Genomic DNA, 21,112 nt, shown 5'->3' on the forward strand with positions numbered 1-21,112 from the left:
CTATTGTCCTGTGATCTTCTGTCTGATGAGTAACTGTCCTGTGATCTACTGTCTTATGTACTATTGTCCTGTGATCTACTGTCTGATATGCTATTGTCCTGTGATCTACTGTCTGATGTGCTATTGTCCTGTGATCTGCTGTCTGGTGAACTATTGTCCTGTGATCTACTGTCTGATGTACTTTTGTCCTGTGATCTACTGTCTGATGTACTATTGTCCTGTGATCTGCTGTCTGGTGCACTATTGTCCTGTGAGCATTTTTTCTTACACCCCACAGACTCACAGAATTGTGAATTTTAGGCAATCAGAAATTGAAGACATAAAACCAATCTAAAAATTTCCTTACAGCCTTTCTCGATTTTTTAAAAAAAACATTTTTTAACATTTTTACTCCTTAATGAAATAATTATATCATCTGTTGTATTCTTAGTAATGTTTGAGGTACTTTTGATTGAATACTGATTATAAGTAACAATTGATATTTTCAATTAAATAGTTATATTCTTTTGTATTTAGTGCTCCAAGTGCAGATAATTCTTGTCTTGTAAAGAAATAAAAGTAAATAAAACAACTTGAGGAATAATGAATAATATTTATTTTTGTACTGGATTCTGATAAACAAATGGTAGCAATAAAATTAATTGATTAACAGCAAACTCCAGGCAAAGACGAGGTTTTTTCGCTATTTGGCGCCATCTTGAAAACAAAAAATAATTTTCCGAAAGCTCGCCTGGATTATAAATATTAGGATTGATTATCCACGGTCTGATGATTCATTCATTGGTCATGTTTAAGTTACATTTACGGATTAAAATGTAAAAGCTTAGTTTACATTTTGAGTAAAACTGTGCAGTACAGTACAGTACAGTACAGTATCTTACAGTACAGGAAAGTACTGTTAACATCAATTTCGAATATTAAATCCAATGTTAAAAATATGGATATAGGTTAAACCCAATTTAAAACTAGTATCACATTTTACTAATTGCCCGCAATAAGGGTGTACATAGTACGTGTACAGTGCCTCTTATGTACTATGAATACAATTTTTTTTACTTTTCTGATAAAATTATGCTTTAATTTGGATAAGTAGATCTGCGAGATTATTTGAGTTTGGGAATATTAAAACTGAATTATAATGCTGGTTGTTGAAAAAAATAGAAATAGTACTAAAACCATGACATGTACAGAAATGATGTACAAACAAGTATTTATAAACTATTTGCTAGTGCTTTTTTATGTACTTAAAATGTTATAGTACGCTAATTACATTTTTCAACAACTAATTAACATCATAGAAAAAAGAATTACAAAGTACATATTGTACAACAAGCAGGTGGTACAATTTAATGTATTGTTAAACTACAACAGCGCAAAAAACATAGTTCATGTATTTGTGCGTTGTATTCGATCATTGCGACATGATTTAAAATATTTAACTGCACTTAATCTCAACATTTTACAGGGTGCAATACACAATTACATGTACATTGTGCACTGCACACTGTACGTGTTAAAGTTTAATTTGTGTGCGTTGTAGCTTATTGTTGACATATAACATTGCTGAACAATTTCTGAAGATATGTGCGAAAGGCTGATATAGAGGATTTTAAGCTAGCTACTAGATTTACGGGCTCTAAGGGTGGCAGGGAGTAAGAGGAGAATAATATTTCTATCTAGCTGCAGTTAAATTCATTATAATTGTTTTCTAACAGGAAAATTTAAGTAGGTACTGTTATGGCATCATATTATTAATAAGATTTTGTCGGAGATCATATTTGGTTTGGTTTATTTTTATTATTATGTTTGGTTTGGATCAGCTAATTTTGCAAATTCGTGTAAGCACTGAATCCTCTGAACATGAGAGTATACTCTGTGACTCCAGACTGAAGACAGTATCCTTGAAACTTTGGACTATAAATTTTTTATAAAAAACAATAAACTGAAAATTTCGAAAAATGCTCTAAACCACAGATATAGAAAGGTCGTAATATAAAATGAAAACTGTAGACTGAAACCTTTACGGTTGAGAAATTGATATATTTAAATACAGGATGTTTATTGTAGCCATTAAGTTTCAAGTATAAAGGCTTTATGGCTGGAGAACAGAATGAGTCTGATCATACACATACAATTGACATTTAACAGGTGCAAGAAAATTTTGAGCAATCCAAAAGTTGGAGTTAAATTTAAATGACTTGGAAACGCGGCTAATTAAATGCCATCCTCTGCAACCAATCTAGTGCCGATGTCGTCTTTAGTTATTAGTGCTGATACATTCGCGTTCATCTGCGCGGCATTTTAGTGCATCAACACGCGCAGCACGCCACCGAACTAAAATGCCGCGCGGACTTCATTTATACAATATCCATTAACAGTTTAAATTTAAATGTTAAATAGTTTTCCTTTGATAAAACTAAAAGATCATCTTAATTAACAATAATCTGTGCCATTGAGTACAATTCCACTGTTAGAAGTGAATAGGAACTATAGTAATATAGCGAAAATAATTGTTTTGCGTTCTAAACATTTTAAACTATTCTGGTTGAAATACAACACTCAAGTCACTCATTTATCCTAAATACATTTGAGATCTTGGTTCTGTAAGAAATAAGGTTCAAATCATACTTTTCATAAGATCATTCAAACATGTGCAAACAGACATGGCACTGCTGTTGGTTAGCTTGTTAGTGAACTGCTGTGGTACAACACTGTGAAACAGTGTAAAAAGTTCGTACATATTTAAACAGCAAGATCTCGGAACCCACTTTCAGATCTGTAACCTTTTCTTTCAGATATAATTCTAGTTTGAGAAGGAAGGTACGGAGGACTATCAGAGTTACTCGAACTTCTCTCTCCAGGCCGATGAGGAGCAGTTGCTCCGGAAAATCTATCAAGAGGTTTATCTCCGGATATTAATTCTGCAGGAGTATGATGTCCTGCTGGTAGAGTGGACTGTCCTGGTGGTGGAGCAGAGGCTCCACAGAACCTATCCTCAGATAAACCATAAATTCGAGCAGGAACAGGGCTACGAAGGCATTCACAGCATCTCCGGAACCATACTCGAACTCCCTCTCGACAATACGAGAAACAGGAGCTGACCCTGCTAGAAACTGTGGATGGAGGAACACTAGAAGTGAAACCTGCTGCTAGGAATCCGTTTTCCCCGTTGTTTGAATGAAGGTTTGGAGATCTGGAATGGATCTGTGACCAGATTGAAGAATTGGAACATTGAGACTCACCGGCTGGGAACTCCATAACAAAAGTCAGCTGAGATCTTTGATTTCGACGCTGACAATTTGTGCCTGAACAGTAAAAACATGTTTAATCTGTTTCATGATAACAATCATCTTATAAATAAATAAAACCCAGGATTTACGTCATGCAAATAGCAAAGTTAGCATTGCGTAAGTTTAAGACTGTCAAACTTTTAATTTTTAAATAGTTTTTTCCTAGATATTTTAATTTGGTTGGAGAATATTTAAAGAAGCTTGGAAAAAGAAAGTTGGCTGAAAATCAGTTAATCAAAAGAAATAAAAATGATGGCGGATGTTCTTTTTCTTACCGAAAAAGCGGAGGATGACATAGTTAGCTCAGACACCGAGTTCCAAGCCGGCTGATTGTCAATTATCAGTGTAGTGGTCGAACGAGGACAGGTACTCTAGGGCAGCTCTGTAGCAGAACTGATACTGGTCCTAGGGTTACAAAGCATTAGTTTCCTTCTACAAAAATTTATTTAATTGTTAAAAATATCAAATAAAAGTGTTTGATTCTATTTTCTATATTAAAGTAGAATTCCCCTTGTCCTAAATGTTTAAAATAACTAAATTCAACAGGTGTTTAATAATTCAACTCTCAGTTAACTAAACATGATTTATCCCTTGGTCTAGCTTCTTCTGAGAGGTTTAAATAAATTGCAGTCGTCGTCGAAAATATCAATACAATAAAGACGACTTTCAATTTCAATTGTTGAGTTTTACCAAGCTGTCGAACAGCATGAATACACATAAACATGTAAACAAAGAGAAGCTGTCAATTAACATATTCTCTTTGTTTACCTGTAAACTTTTAATTCGAAAAAGCTTGTCAGAAATCCAAACTGAAATAGAAAAGTCGTCTTCATTGTATTGATATAAACCCCGACCACTGTACTATTTAATGGAGGAAATGAGTTAAGATAATTTTCTCCTCGGGGGCAGAATAACTGATCAAAACTTCGGATTTGTCCAAAGAGAAATGGGTAAACCTTACCGCGAGGAGAGAATAAGTTTAACTCATTTCGTAAATTCAAAAATTTCCATCTCTCTGTTTTGATTTTACATCCTGCCTCGGTTAAAGAATCACTTTACCTCAGTTTGAACCATAGCTGGTCTCTGTGTCCTGAGGGTTCGAACTGTTTGGAAAACATCAACAACTCCCTCGTACTGCATTCTCTCCAGTACTATGGAGAGGGAGATAAACACACCGGTTCGTCCTACTCCGGCACTAGAATAAGAATACAGTTAATAATAAGATAAAGATTTTAAAATGTATTAATCCGTCCTCATCTATAAATGAAGATTTATATATTTTTCTAAGGTTTGTTGGACTATATTGAATATAAAGGGTAATCAGGTATAATATACAATCTTTGTATATACTTTGCTTGTCTGTATGGGTGTCTGTTTGTTTGTGTCCAAAAAACGGCTGAACCGATCGGGCTAAATTTTTTTTGGGACCTCGCGTGACCCCAAGGAAGGTTTATGGAGGATCGAATTTTCTAAAATTTGCCTCTAACAAAATTCTATTTTTGAATATCTTAAAAATCCACGAATTTTTTTTATAAAATCCGCGAATTTTTGTTTTGTTTTGGTTTTGCAATGTATACAACCGCCCTAAAAGCCTAGTAATCAAAATTACATTTCTTTGGTTTTCCAAGATAATATTTCAATATATCATTGCAGTTTTCAGGCCGTAGCTTAACAAGCCATTTCTAATCTTTTACTCTTAACCAATATTAAGCCCCTTCAAGAAAATAAAAGATTGCAGAAAAGATTTGAAGAAGAAAACTTTCAATATGATATTATATAATAATAATAAAAGAATAAGGCAATCAGTCCTGGTCAAGGATAGAAAAGATACGGATATATTAAAACAAGAGCAAACAACTAGAGGTTCGGAATATTCAATAAGTCAGGATACAACACACATATTACACACAAGGGCACAGTATGGATTTACATTATATTTTATACAATACATACAAATATGTATATATGTATGGAAGAAACTAATGATTAGATTAAGACTTCTATGTTTTTATGTATTTTTCCTGTTTGTGTTCATATTAATGAAAATCAAAAATTAGTTTTTTTTGTAACTTGATTTTAAAATTTTGCTCAGATCAATGTTTACGATAACAACAAATTGCTCATGTCGTAGTGATCTAAAGTGATCAAACAAGTTTTTACAATTATTTTTTTTCAAACAATTATAATACAGTGGCTTGATTCTCGTGTTTATTGGGACTTCTCTCTCTGTGTAAGAAGAAAAGAGAAACTAATGTGGGGAAACATGTGTCTGTGATCTGGTATAAAGTGCATGAAACAAGAAATTATATATCAAAACTTTTAGCAAGGAAAAAGCGAGGACAGGCTGTAAAAGTTCTTTTTACTTTTCAGAGGCGGTTAAGAAATAATAATCTGAGTCCTGGAACTGGTTGGAAATAAATATTTGTATACTAGGCTGTCAGGGTGCTTCCAGCTTCAGTGCGTTTCTAGTAACAATTAAAGCCGTTTTTTTCAAGCTGCCATTTTTCTTTTTAACTAAACCTTCCTTGGGTCAATCTGGCTCGATTATTGTTCGATCTGTTTAGGCGTTTTGACGTTTGTAGGATACAGACAAACAATATAGATAGATGAAACCTATACCTGCAGTGAACAGAGATGGGTCCCTCCTGTCCGAACTGTTCCTTAGTTTTGTGAACCTGTCCAATAAAATCTATGAAACCTTCTCCGGACTTGGGAACTCCTTGCTCCGGCCAATCTGTGAAGTGAAACTGTCTGATAGTTCGAGATTGTCCGTCCCTGGCATCAGTGACCTGAAAATATATGAAGAATAGAACAAGGTTCAGGTCGGAGCTATCGGAACTTCACTCCCGGTGTCCCTGTTTTCACAGGTATTCCTAGTATCCCTGATATCCCTGGTATCCACGGTATCCCAGGTATCCCTGATACACCTGGTATCCTTGGTATGCATGGTATCCCTAATGCCCCTGATATACCTGATATTCCTTATCCATGATATCCAATATCCCTGATATCCCTTATTCCTGATATCCCTATTATCCCTGTATCTCTGGTATCCCTAATACCCCTGATCTCCCTAGTTTCCTTATTCCCCTGATACCCCTAGTATTCCTGTATCCCTTGTAATCCTTTTACCCCCTGATATTTCTAGTATCCCTGATACCCCTGATATTCCTAGTTTCCCTGATATCCCCAGGTATCTCTAGTATCCTTAATACCCCTGATATCCCTTATCCCTGATATCCTTGGTATCCCTGATATCCATTGTATCACTTATAGCCCGAATACCCCTGATATCCCTGAGTTCTAATCTACTGTCTCCTTGTCTCCAGGTTTACTTGGTTTAATAAGAAGGAAAATAATAGATGAGGTAGGCGGGAACCAATACACAGTATACATCCCTAGAATACCAATACAACCCACCAGAATATTCAAGAGAGGAAACATACCTAGATAGATATTCAATACGTAATATATATTTATTGTTTTGCTTGGATACAGGATATAACACCAATATTATTACATACATTTTACAGATATCTCTTACTTCTTATCTCAATACATCGAAATATATACTTTTTATGGTATAAAATGTACAATATACATGGTACTCACTACTCACATATGATTTAATTTTCCTGGAAAGATTTTCAACCCTGAATAGATAAGTTTTGAGTTAAAGGATTTTAAATAATAAAAAGAATTTGAATGTAATCATACTTAAAATGTTCATTCAAATTTATTTAAGTAACATTCATTGAAATTGGTAATCCTACATAGGACTACCTTGGTACAGTGAAACCAATAAAACTGTGGAATAGGACTGTAAAACTCACCCTATAATAAAATACATCAATTGTGCACTGTACACAGACCCATTTCCAGAAAAAAACTTGATTTTTTAAACTACTGCAATACTGCTGTAGAACAACATTAAATGCAAATCTGTTTTTTTAAACATTGAATTCTTATTTCAAAGTTTAATGGCATACCAATAAAGGCAGTATTTATCCAGATTATATTCCAGTCCATCGAAGCTTTGACCCGCAAATATACTAACCTTAAACTCCCTGAGTATATACTGTGGCATATTATACTCTGCTAGTGGGTCCACTACAAAGTATTGATATCTTGCAGATCTTTCACTTGGCCAGTACTGAGCACATTTCTCCTAAACATATAGTTTTCCGTTTAATCTTTCCGTTTAGTTGAGAGATTTAACATTTCTGTTCAATCTTTCCGTTTAGTTGAGAGATTTAACATTTCCGTTCAATCTTTCCGTTTAATTTATATATGTTAAGCATTTCTGTCCAATCTTTCCGTTTAGTTTATATATATTAAACATTTCCGTTCAATCTTTCCGTTTAGTTGAGAGATTTAACATTTCCGTTCAATCTTTCCGTTTAGTTGAGAGATTTAACATTTCCGTTCAATCTTTCCGTTTAATTTATATATGTTAAGCATTTCTGTTCAATCTTTCCGTTTAGTTTATATATATTAAACATTTCCGTTCAATCTTTCCGTTTAGTTTATATATATTAAATATTTCTTTTCAATCTTTCCGTTTAGTTTATATATATTAAACATTTCTTTTCAATCTTTCCGTTTAGTTTATATATATTAAACATTTCTGTTCAATCTTTCCGTTTAGTTTAAATATGTTAAGCATTTCTGTTCTATCTTTCCGTTTAGTTTATATATATATTAAACATTTCTTTTCAATCTTTCCGTTAAGTTTATATATATTAAACATTTCTTTTCAATCTTTCCGTTAAGTTTATATATATTAAACATTTCTGTTTAATCTTTCCGTTCAGTTTATGCATATTAAACATTTCTTTTCAATCTTTCCGTTTAGTTTCCGTTTATAATAGTGTATTCATTACAAGACTCCGTTCAATCTTTTTTAAATTGTTCAATCTTTAAAGAAATGAAGTGTTTGCCACAAAAACGAATTTTCTTATCCCTTTATCTATGCAACATTTAGATTATTTAATCGAGTTCCTAGTTTGATATATCGAAGGTCTACAACATTAGGCTACAATGTCAAATGTTAGGTTAGGAAAGGTAAAAGATGAAGAGAGGGAAAAGAATTGTAAAGAAGTTTCCTCCGAGTTTACTAATTGGGTTTCCGTCTCAGTTCCAAGTAGATTTAGAGACAAAGATCCTCAAGATTGAATTGTCTAATTAAAAACTGTGCATTCTTGGTAAGTTTTCCAGATCTCACAAAAGATTTAAGATTTTATCGTTGTTTTGAAATTATCAAATTTTCGAGTGAAAAGATAAAGTTTCAAAGATAATCTCTAAAAGTCGAAAGACAAACAATGAAATAAAAAAGTATGTTAAAAATAAATTATGAAAAAAACCTACCCTGCCCATCTCCCTGAGTTTGGTAAGCATGACAACTATAGTAGAATTGTGCTCCCAGAGCATTCGCCAAAAGTCTTCCACTGTCTCATTTAATGGACCCTGAGTAGCTATATAGGCACTGCGATACCTAAATATTATTATATAAAGGCACTGCGATACCTTTATAGTCTATATCATTATATATAGGAACTGCGCACTCTTCTCTAAACCCTACTTTTATCTTCGGTCATGAGTGTCCTGCATTTTACTAAAAAACTTTGTTGAGGGTGTGTGATACAGTTATTTAAATTTACTCAAAAAATGTTAACCCATTCAGTCCAGTCGTATGGCCGACTATAGGGAACACATATACTAATGTTTTGTTTTATTATATAGATATATAGACACTAGGATACCTAAACATTAATTTATATAGACACTGCTATATCTAAACTTCAATATAAAAATATATATAGCTATGAGTATATTAAAGTAAACTAAATTTTACCTGTATCCGTCGATAAAGCTAGCGTTGATATAATCGCTTCCTTCCATTCCACGGATCGGTTGTAAACAAACACGTGAGGATTCGAACGGTAGTATGTTGACAAGACGGTTTTTAAACTGATTAACCTGAAGATTTGCGGATACAAACCTAAACAAAAACAAGAATTAAAGCTGTTGAACATATTTCACATTGTTTACAAAGTGAGAGAAAAAACAAGATTTAAACCAACCTTGACGGTTCCGCTTTTACATTAGCTAAGTTCTTAAACTCCAACTCCATCGGAGTAATATTGTCTCCGGGATCGGTTTGTAGTAGGTTTTGGATATGTTGATGCAAGTTCCGGGCAGGCACCTGGAGAAAGTTAAATATTTAGATCTGGTAAAGGAAAACTATAGTTTTAAATTGTAAAATGTCTATGTTGTTTACAATACCTCCGTGTTCCCGGATAGAATCGCTTCTAGAAGTGCGTCGTGAATAAAGATATATTGATCCTCCGTCTGAACCATGTAGTTTCTCTGTGCTCGGAGACAGGTCACGTGACCGTAGACATCAACAGTTTTCTCGTGCTTCAATCTCTCCAGCATTGAGTCTATTACTATAAAAGCTCCAGTTCGTCCAACTCCGGCACTAAAAGCGTATTTTGTATTATTCAAGCCCATCTCGTTCTGGATAATATATAATGTTCAGCCTCTTTCTTTTTTTACGAACATTCCTTTTAATAAGAATTCAGGGCGTAGTCAGGAATTTTTCCAGGGGGGCTTAGATTTTTTCTTTCCAGGTGGGTGGGGCTCATTACCCGTTGGGGTCTGAAAACCTACTGAAATCCATAGATTTTACTGGTCCAGGAGGGAGCTTAGCCCCCATAGCCCCCCCCCCCCCTGACTACGCCTCTGAATAAGATAATATGAAATTTGTACCTGCAGTGTGTAACGATAGGTCCGGAGTCTCCAGGGTTAAGAGTATGAATTCTACGAATGAACTGAAGGAACGGAGCAGAATGTTCTGGAACACCATGATCAGGCCAAGCAGTAAACTGGAACTGTTTAATCTCCCTTCTATCCGTGTATCCCATCTATTCAAAATAGTTTTGTCAGTCTTTCCTACGACCCGGAGCTAACGCTCATAAAACCTAGGAATTGGGTTTTAGTACAATCTAATGTTAAGGTAAGAAATCAATATTTTTTGTTTACTTTTAGTTCTTATAGCATGACTGCATTTAAAGTTGAAGTGAAGGAAGTTTATAACTTGTATATTTCTCAGCAGGATTGGATTTACAACTAAGGTTCTACGAACTTTTAAATCCCCTAGTTAAACATTTAGTAAACTAAAAGGCAATTTTTTTTCCAGAAAAATTCATCAAAATTTATTTAAATTTCTCTGTTAAAAACTTTTCTTTGTTCCGAACCAAATAAAATTTTGTTTTATGAGCGTCGAACATAAAATAATGAGAAAACAGTGGGTTTTCATGCAAGAATAGGAAACAGTTTTTAAATATGAAACATTTAATACCGTGGATATAATACAGTAGCGTTTACTGCAAAATAACAAGAAATCAAAAAGTCTTTGTTTAATTATCTAATTTTTGCCTAACCATTACATACATGCTAAGTTTCTACAACTTTATGAGACCAAGGTATTAAGGATCAAACTCATAAGTAATCTGTTACTAGAGCCTCTACAGGATCTAGAGTATCTAAACCAGTATCTGGGCAAGGTTAAACTTTAAAGATTCTAGTGATCCTAGATTTCTATAGATACCTAGATACCTAGATACCTAGATGCCTAGATACCTTGACACTTAGATACATAGATACCTAGATACCTAGGTACCTTGATACTTAGATACATAGATACCTAGACACCTAGATACCTAGACACCTAGACACCTAGATGATACCTAGATACCTAGATACCTAGATACCTAGATACCTAGATACCTGGATACTTAGATACCTAGATACCTATAAGATACCTAGATACTTAGATATCTAGATACCTAGATATCTAGATACCTACAAGATGCCTTAGATACCCAGATACCCAGATATCCAGATACCTAGATACCTAGATACCTAGATAGATAGATACCCAGATACCCAGATACCCAGATACCCAGATACCCAGATACCTAGATACCTAGATACCCCGATACCCAGATACCTAGATATCTAGATAGATAGATGGGGTATGCATGCATGGTATGAAAGCTAAGTTTATTGATGCCAAGGTTTGAAACTTATTGGAAATCTTGAAGGGTGAGAAAAGTAAAAGTGCAACAACTTTGCACTAAATACTTGTGTTTTGTAAAAAATGTATATTGTACGAGGTGTCTATACTAGTGAAAGACAGGGATGTATATATCTAGATAGTTCTCACTTCTTCAACTCTGCAGACTACTTTTAAATACAGACCCAACCCATATGAAAGGGAAGAGAAGTGAAAATGCCGAATTTCAATTTGGATTAAGATTTTCAAGTTAAGTATTTAGGGAACTGATTACTTGCCTCAAACTCCGATTTTCTAATCCTTATTTGACACTTGATATTTCAAAATGAATTCTGTTAAAAATCAAATTATCAAAGTTTTGACTACCAAAGATTAGTTCCATCAGGATGCAAAGATGATTAAAGATGTTTCCGTACAAATCTCTGAAAATCAGTTTAATTTCCTTTTCTCAAATATATACACCCCAGGTGAGATAAAAAAGCAGATACAGGATACAGGGTACAATGGGAAGATGTATCCTGAATCTGCTTGCAAAGAATATCTCAAATATTAACTCTTGAATGAATGAAATGATGAAATCAACATCAATAGTGAAAATAAAAAAAATACTTAACTATATCAAAAAGTTTAATTTACTTTGTGAATAAATGAAAATTAGAATTAAAGAGGTAGGTTGAGTGAGATATCCTGAGCTACTATATATACTGTTATACCATGAGAGAACCTCGCCCCCTCAATATCCCGATAAGAGAAGGGATTTCTGAAGAATCTGAGTTAAAAGTAATTATATCTAATTATAGATAATTACCAAATCAATATATATAACGAAAAAACATATATTTCCATTAATGCCAGAGAAACTGAGAGAAAGTGAAGAAGTTAGTTTTAGCTTTTGTTTCTAAATTTTAAAATTCCGAGTATTTAAAATAAAATGTTAATGAAGCCCATGCACCCTCTCCTTTGTCATTGTAGCGGCTACGTATAACAGTAAGCGTAATTAGGAAGCATGCAGGTTGGGAGCTTACATGTGCGCTACTCACGCGTTGAAGCTGGAAGGTTCGGATGACATAGGTTGCAAGCTCCTGAGTATCCGTCAAGGTGACACACATCACCCCATAGGTTTCTGTTCCCCTAGTTGGCCAGTATTGATCACACTTCACCCTAGCTCTCTCCTCCAGACGGGTCAGCATAACTATGGTTGAACTTCTCTGCTCCCAGACTAATCTCCAGAAATCCGCAAATGTCTCCGGAAGCGGGCCCTGAAATTGAAGATTGTTTAATTATAAAATCAAATTCTTATGTAAACTGAAGAATTTAAAAAATAAATTTCCTCTCTTATATTTTGAACAGCTACTGAGGACAAACTAGTAAAACTTGGCTGAGATTGAAGCAACAGCTTGCTCATACAAACTTTCATTCCAATCCTACAGTAGTTTAGACCTTCTGGAGTATGGTTCGGGGTAGAACCAGAAAACCAGGTGTTGATTGAGCTCCCAAGGCTCTGTATTATAGCTCCCGGCATATAATGGCAAGGGGAGAGTTAATACCATTACTGGAGATAATTAAGGTTTATATAGACCTGAGACTTGTAATCTTTTCTAGAAATTATTCCCCAGAGCTAAGCAACACATCAATCTATTCCCCTGCAAACAACAATCAAAACCAACAACTTTACATACTTCAATTAACCTGCCCCCCCCCCTCTTCCGCCTCTCTCAAAATGTAGTTAACATTCCCTGGCAACATTTATTGCAAGTTAAAAATATTGGAAAGGAATACATATAGACCAAATTCAATCCAACTAGACACCTGATTTATAATCTTCCAAATGATAAAATCAAGCTTTGTCATAACAGAGAGTAAAGGTAAGTCTCTAAATACTACAAAAGGATGTCTAAAATTGTAGGTGTACTTGTACGCTAGAGAAACCTAGTTTGTATGTATTTTTAGGATTATTTGAAATACCTATTGCATAGATTGTGAATATCCATAGATACCTAAGTATATGTATTATATATATATATATATTTACCTGGGTTGCAATGTAAGCATTCTGTTTTCTGTATCCGTCACAGTAGTTAGCATTGATATAATCAGACCCAACCACACTATCTACAGGTTGAAGAACAACTCGACTGTGATCATATGCTATCACATTAGCATACCTACAAATATAACCAAGTAAGTCTCATATTAGATGTTCTCTCTCTGATTTGAGGTTAAACACTTATTTATAAAATGTTACCTGTTCTTTGGTTTGTTTATATCCATACTAGAGTTGTCCCAAGTAAACTGTTGACCAGGTTCTATACTCTCATACTCAGCTGTAAACTTTCCAGAACCTTCTCCTTTCAGATCTTCTATGTGATTAGCAAGATCGCTAATGGAGATCGGTGGATGGGAGAGCATACCCGGAGTCTGAAAATTCATTCGTCTCATCTCAACCGGATCGGACGGAGCAATCACGCTTGCATTCTGCATTTCAAACCCAGACATAAGCGGTGTCATGATCTGACCGGCGTCCATTGGCTGTTTGACGGGATGCCGTCGCCTTTTAAAGAGAATGACCATAACGACTATTGCTGCGAGTCCTATTCCAGCTACGACTGGACCAACTACCCAGACGAGGTTAGCTCTCCTAGGGTCCGGCAGGATATTGCTGCAGTTGGCCATGTCGTCACACGGGATAGGGTCCTGTGCCGGGGGCCGAGTAGCAGAGGGTATATACGGTTCTAAAATATAAACATTATTTGAATAAAAGCATCTCTGGCAACTGGAAAGCTGGAATAGAAATATAAAGCTTTATATATGATTCTATGAACCATTTTCATTAGCTAAATGTATTAAAATTAATTTAATGCGAGGTTCTTGTATATGACAAATAATTCATGAAAATAAAATGTCTAGGATCTGGCATATTGAGATAAATGTTTGCTCGGGGGGAAAGAATTGCTAAAATCCCTCTTTTTGTAAATGTAAAGCAATCTATCTTTACCGTATGGCATGTCAAGAGAGAGAACCGGAGAGAAGGGAGAGGATGTATATAAATGCTTCTGAGGAACATCAACATAAGCTCGGACGAAGATCTTGTATATCACGCCCTTCTCCAGGGGACGATTCAAGAAACCCTCGTGGGTTTTCCCATCTCCGAGGGGAAATGTATAGGGTAGATTCCGCTGAAGAAACTTTGCTGTAATGTAAGGTTTAGCTTCAGGTTCTCCTTTCACATCCTTGTTCTCTAGCGAGGTGGATACAGGAGCTTTACTGTTAGCAATTAGATCTGAAGAATCATAATAGTCAGGATGTTTGGTCCGGGTAGAATTAGCGTACGGTATAACAACAAGATAATAATGTGAAATAGGTCCGTACTCCTCACTAGCTTGGGGCAGGTATACAGTGATAACTCCGGGAGTTTCCTTCTTTACTCCGAAGAAATCCGGTTTGACCATAGGTTGCGGAGCTGCCATCTGTGTAGTAACGGTAATCTTTGCCGGAGGTCTGTAACTCCGTCCCTCGGGTACAGCAGTTACGTTGACGTGGTAGGTGGTAAAGGGAGACAGGTCCTTGATGGTGTACTCCATGGTGTTGTGGCTCACAAGGATGGTTATCTTTGGTATTTTCACAGTTTGAGTTACACCCTGAGCATCAACAAACTCTTTGTCCGCATCATAGGAGATCTGGTAGTTGATCGGGATCAATCTAAAATAAAACCACTTAAAAACAAAACGAAAAAATTGGTGTTTTATCCATCATTACTTATTAATTAATAAATCAAACCGGGAAAAAGTTTAACCAAGAAATCCATCTATCAAAACATAAAGGTTGGAAACGGCTTTTTAATCAAAATTTACGCAATAATACGCAATTCAAGATAAACCCTTTATCAAGTATAAAAAATCTAAATTTTACAATATCTATTAATTTACCTAATGGGTGGTCCCCAGGTTAGTCTCATGGTATGGGTTGTAACACCTTCTCCTCGCAGATTCATTGGAACATCTTCAGGCTTGACTCCGACCGTTATTCTCTGGGATAATCTTCCCAGAGTCTGATCAACAGTCCTTGCTGCGACCGCAATGGAATACTAAAATATTCAATATCTATATTCTCCAGACAATACATTTCATATAAGATACATGTTAACCCTGCATTTTCCGGGCAGTCCAGGCAGGGGAAATAGAAACCAAGAGAGAGACGAAAGAGGGGGGGGGAGATGAAAAGGGGGAGTTTCAATTTTAAAGTGCAAATAATTAAACATTTTCTTCTTTCCGAATTGTGAAAGGTCTCCCTCTCCCACCCACCCCTTCACTTCCATGAAAGATATATAGATTAAATAAGGGGATTTTAAGATAAAGTACTGAACAAGGGAAAAAGAGGATTTTTCTTCTTTGAGATACAAAAGTTGAACCATTGAAATTTTTAACACAATTACAAATATTAAGAGTTCTTTCTTCTCCAAAGACCCTAAGATTAAGTGGAGGTTGACAAAAATAAGATAAAAATTAAAATTAAACTACAATAATACATTTTGACATTTAGTTTCCTTGATATAAGTATTTGTGAAGGTAAAGGATGAGGATAAGGAGAAAAATTAATAAATAATTTATGAAAATATTTCAAGTTGTTGTATTGGTTGTAGGAGGAGGAATCTCAAGTTGTTGTATTGGTTGTAGGAGGAGGAATTTCAAGTTGTTGTATTGGTTGCAGGAGGAGGAATCTCAAGTTGTTGTATTGGTTGTAGGAGGAGGAATCTCAAGTTGTTGTATTGGTTGCAGGAAGAGAAATCTCAAGTTGTTGTATTGGTTGTAGGAGGAGGAATCTCAAGTTGTTGTATTGGTTGTAGGAGGAGGAATCTCAAGTTGTTGTATTGGTTGTAGGAGGAGGAATCTCAAGTTGTTGTATTGGTTGCAGGAGGAGGAATCTCAAGTTGTTTTATTGGTTGTAAGAGGAGGCATCTCAAGTTGTTGTATTGGTTGCAGGAGGAGGAATCTCAAGTTGTTGTATTGGTTGTAGGAGGAGGAATCTCAAGTTGTTGTATTGGTTGCAGGAGGAGAAATCTCAAGTTGTTGTATTGGTTGTACGAGGAGGAATCTCAAGTTGTTGTATTGGTTGCAGGAAGAGGAATCTCAAGTTGTTGTATTGGTTGTAGGAGGAGGAATATCAAGTTGTTGTATTGGTTGTAGGAGGAGGAATCTCAAGTTGTTGTATCGGTTGTAGGGGGAGGAATCTCAAGTTGTTGTATCGGTTGTAGGGGGAGGAATCTCAAGTTGTATTATTTGTTGGAGAAATAAAACCACTTATTACCTTTGCATGTCTTTCCAGGTTTACAAGATCTATAGAGGTGACTAGTCCAATGGTTTTCCTCTGCCACATATCCAGGTCTTCAACATCAGCCATACTGTAGAATACTTCGTATCCGATAACCTTAGATCTTACAGGTACTGCCTCCCACCAAACCTGATCATGGAAATATTGAAGACATTGGAAGGAATTCAGTATATTTAAGGTTTAGACAAGAGATACTTGTTCTATAATCCTCGTAAACCACAGCAGTTGTGCATTAAACTTGTTCAAACTTTAGGATAAATTATATACCAGACGGATAATGGATTAGAGTTTTCAAGTTTTGAGTAAACATAACACCACAAAGAAAAAAATCAGTAAAGAAATTGCTCTTGTTATGTTGAAAGGAAGAAAAGACAAAGAGAAATAATTTTAATAAAAACATGACGTATATTTCCGCGTATTCTAAGCTTTTAAATATCAGAGTTAATGTCATTAGAATGTTTCCCAACTCATAAGAATTTCTTTGATTAGCTATGAAAGATAATTTTGATTTATAAATTTTTAGATTCGTTGCACAGGAAAAACAATTAAGCTTTCAGATCTCATGTTAAAAATCACGAGAAATCAAGATGACAGAATTTGTTTCCTTTCTGCCCTGGAATTATTGACCTAATTATGGAGTGCTTTATATAGTTTTATTTTGTGTTCTCAGTTTAAAGAAGCTCCATGTAACTGCTCACTATTGAGAATTCTCTGGTAGTCTGAAGAATTAATATTTAATGAGAAGGAAGGAGGAGAAATTAAGGATAACTTAATTCAATGATGAGGGATTAAGGATAACTTAAACCAAGGATGAGGGAAATGAAGGATAGTTAAATCAAGGATGAGAGAACTGAATGATAATTTAGATCAATGATGAGAAAAATAAAGAATAATTTAGATCAATGATGAGAGAAATAAAGGATGATTTAGATCAAGGATGATTTAGATCAAGGATGAGAGAAATAAAGGATGATTTAGATCAAGGATGAGAAAAATAGAGGATGATTTAGATCAAGAATGAGAGAAATAAAGGATGATTTAGATCAAGGATGAGAGAAATAAATGACAATTTAGATCAAGGATGAGAGAAATAAAGAATAATTTAGATCAATGATGAGAGAAATAAATAATTTAGATCAAGGTTGAGAGAAATAAAGTTTAATTTAGAGCAAGGTTGAGAGAAATAAATAATAATTTAGATCAAGGATGAGAGAAATAAAGAATAATTTAGAGCAAGGATGAGAGAAATAAAGGATAATTTAGATCAAGGATGAGAGAAATAAAGGATAATTTAGATCAAGGATGAGAGAAATAAAGGATAATTTAGATCAAGGATGAGAGAAATAAAGAATAATTTAGATCAAGGATGAGAGAAATAAAGAATAATTTAGATCAAGGATGAGAGAAATAAGGGATAACCAAGATCAAGGTTGAGAGAAATAAGGGATAACCAAGATCAAGGTTGAGAAGGATATTTAGAAGAAAAAGGTTTAATAAAATTATTTTTATATTGAAGGACTTTGAGGTAATTATTGTTTAACGTAATAAAGCAATATCAATGTATCGTAACTAATTGTTTTTACTTGTCATAAATCAAAAAGTAATTGACAATAATTTCTTTCTTTAACAATTATTTTAACATTTTTCCGGGTTTGCAATACATGCAATTTTTAGAACCTGTAACATTAAATATAATTACTAATGTAAAACATTATTTCATTTTTAAATTTTTTAAAGTCTGTACCCTAAATCATGAAAACCAAACTTGGGGTGTCCGTTTTATGGGTTACCAAAATTATAGGTTTCATAGAAATACGTCTTAATGGAGTGGCAGTCTGTTAGAGATATCATTCAAATCCGTCCTATCAGTGTATTCCAAAATCTTCAAGATTTTCTCCCTCTTTTCAAGATATTGAGAAAAGAAAGATAAGTCTAATATTCTTCATGAATAAATTATTTCCCTGAAGGAATGTTGACATTTGATCAAGAAAACTAAAAACTTGAATAAGAATAGTGGAATTCAAATAAATTACTTCCTGCTAGAAAACAGAGTAGGAGAGACGGTTTCAACTCACCTCAAGACTTGAGTCACTGGTTGCCATAGCTTTAACTCCGAGAGGTGCTCTCACTATATTCCGATCTGTCCTGAATGTTTGTTGTGTTGACCAGGGACCGTATCCCTTCCTTGTGTTGGCCCTAACACTAAACTTGTATTCTGTATTATCATCCAGGTTTGCAAACACAGTTTTCTTGGCATTGGTGCTTCGTAGTTTCTTCTGGTTCGGATCTGCTCCTTTCCAGAACTGGATTTCAAACAGGATAATCTGCCCGTTTCGTGCATGCTCAGGAGGAGGATCATAAACAATCTCAACTACGTCGGGGGTTTGAAATCTCCAGGTTATGTTCTTCGGTGAGTCGGTTGGAACTCCCTCCGGAGTAAGATAGGGTAGGATAAACTCCTGTCCTGGACCAACGTTGTTTACGCCTGCTACTCTAAACTCATACTCAATACCCTTCTCTAGTCCTGAGATCTCCTGGTGTTGAACGTTAGGATCTGTGATGAGAATATCTATAAGCTTCTCCTGGTTCAGTCTACCGTACCTAACCCTGTATCCCTTGAGAGGGCCAAAGGTTTGCTCTGGAGCTCTCCATTCCAAATCCATCGTTATCTTGTGATCCGTCTCCACTAACCTGCAAAACAAACATTAGACTTCTTTTAACATTTCAAAATTCAGAATAGGACCCTTAGTATATAATAAATTTTAACTGCAAAAATTTTCACTTGAAACTGTATAAAAGAATAGCAATTAAAGATTTATAAAGCGTTTTCATTTTTCGGATGCAAAATGTTTAAAAGGAATTGAGTCTTTGCCACAAACTCAAAAGTTCTAATCCTTTTTTTTGAAATATCTAAGGTTTAAGACATTGGGTTGAAAAGATATAGGGATTAGAAAACCAGAAATTGTTGCAAAGACTCAATTTCTTTGACCATCTATAAACCCAGGTTTTTTTTTCAGCAGGTTCGGTTCAGCCGTTTTAACACACATGTTTAACAAATCTTAGTAACATCTGGCCTTATACAGAGTTACCAACATAGAATGAGGCTGTAAAGACTACCTTCAATGCATGACAATCTCACTTGGGTAAATTAAGCCTTTTACCTTAAATATAGTATTTAATGGTATTAAATATTGATTTGTTTCGCAAACAAATTGAGTTTTATAAAAGCTACAACGGAGACTAAATCAATACTTTATTGTTGTATTGACTTATTAAAAATGGGTTCACACTTCACACTTTATTAAACATAATCATTCCGATATGGTTATTTCGTGTCTTATTATATATTCTATTCTTGTTTCCAGTTATTAATCGAACCCATACAGTCATTTATTAAGTATAGATTAATAAATTTTCAGAATTCTCCCTTCAACCCCCCCCCTGCAAACAAAAAAGTCTAGTTTGAAGTTTGTATAGATTTATACATAATAATTTTAAAATTTGTTTTTAATATTTTCGAGGTTTTCTAAATTTTTAATAGACGTTTTCCAGTCTCTGATGTTAAATGAACCTGAGAATTAATTCCTGAAAGTTTTTGAATTTAAAATGTTTGGTATAAACTATAAAGTTTGATGCAAAATATTGTGAAATTATGTAAATCTAAACCAAAGAGAAAACAAATCTTAAATTTAAAATAAATATATTTGACTGAAAGGTCGGGAACGGGGAGACGAGAACTTTCATTTTGATTTTCTGTACAGAGTACAACACTGTACAGAGTACAACACTGTACAGAGTACAACACTGGACAGAGTACAACACTGTACAGAGTACAACACTGGACAGAGTACAAAACTGTAAAAAGTACAACCCTGTACAGAGTACAACACCGTACAAGAAACAACACTTTACAAAGTACAACATTGTACCTCGAGTACAAAACTCTACAAAGTACAACACTGTTAAGAGTACAGAGTACATAATTGTACAAAGTACAGTTCTGTGAAACTTTAACAAGGGACGAAGAAAGGGCATGGTAAGTATAATTCTGTACGAAGTATAATTATATAAGTATGAAGAATTGTTTACTTGATCTCAGCTTCAGGACGGGATGGAACTCCTCCAGGAGTTTTCACATTGACCGGCTCAGACCGGGTTCCATCTCCTTTCCTTGTCAGAGCAGCAACCTAAGCCAGCATATTTTTATATATTTATATATTCATCTAATATCCGGAAAATATCTTTCAGCTCAATTTTCTGTCAGTATCTTTACAACATTTGTAAATAAAAATATTTGAAGAGTTTCCTGTTCCCCCATTTTCCCAGTGAGTGAGTAAGTAGGGTTTAGGACGGTTTAAGGTTGTAAGAGGAAAAGAAATGAGAGTATTGGATACAAGACGTCTCTTTACATTTA

General features: G+C 34.7%; 1 protein-coding gene across 1 annotated transcript in view; it reads right to left on the reverse strand.

Moving 5' to 3' along the window:
* Window positions 1–578: 578 nt before the first annotated feature.
* LOC111695867 (tyrosine-protein phosphatase Lar) overlaps window positions 579–21,112 on the reverse strand; it is a 132,808-nt gene continuing 112,274 nt past the window's right edge. Inside the window, exons 23-40 of the mRNA XM_023465330.1 lie at window positions 20,788–20,885; window positions 18,774–19,389; window positions 16,675–16,827; window positions 15,297–15,454; window positions 14,366–15,069; window positions 13,616–14,102; window positions 13,403–13,535; window positions 12,411–12,629; window positions 10,062–10,216; window positions 9,576–9,771; window positions 9,374–9,495; window positions 9,145–9,291; window positions 8,658–8,784; window positions 7,348–7,458; window positions 5,910–6,079; window positions 4,350–4,485; window positions 3,566–3,695; window positions 579–3,305 (exon numbers count right to left, since the gene is read on the reverse strand). Of these exons, the coding sequence (XP_023321098.1) occupies window positions 3,624–3,695; window positions 4,350–4,485; window positions 5,910–6,079; window positions 7,348–7,458; window positions 8,658–8,784; window positions 9,145–9,291; window positions 9,374–9,495; window positions 9,576–9,771; window positions 10,062–10,216; window positions 12,411–12,629; window positions 13,403–13,535; window positions 13,616–14,102; window positions 14,366–15,069; window positions 15,297–15,454; window positions 16,675–16,827; window positions 18,774–19,389; window positions 20,788–20,885 (3,804 nt within the window). The 3' untranslated portion in view covers window positions 579–3,305; window positions 3,566–3,623. The remainder of the gene's footprint in view (window positions 3,306–3,565; window positions 3,696–4,349; window positions 4,486–5,909; window positions 6,080–7,347; window positions 7,459–8,657; window positions 8,785–9,144; window positions 9,292–9,373; window positions 9,496–9,575; window positions 9,772–10,061; window positions 10,217–12,410; window positions 12,630–13,402; window positions 13,536–13,615; window positions 14,103–14,365; window positions 15,070–15,296; window positions 15,455–16,674; window positions 16,828–18,773; window positions 19,390–20,787; window positions 20,886–21,112) is intronic.

The sequence above is a fragment of the Eurytemora carolleeae genome, unplaced genomic scaffold (assembly GCF_000591075.1).
Source record: "Eurytemora carolleeae unplaced genomic scaffold, Eaff_2.0 scaffold122, whole genome shotgun sequence".
NCBI lineage: Eukaryota > Metazoa > Arthropoda > Copepoda > Calanoida > Temoridae > Eurytemora > Eurytemora carolleeae.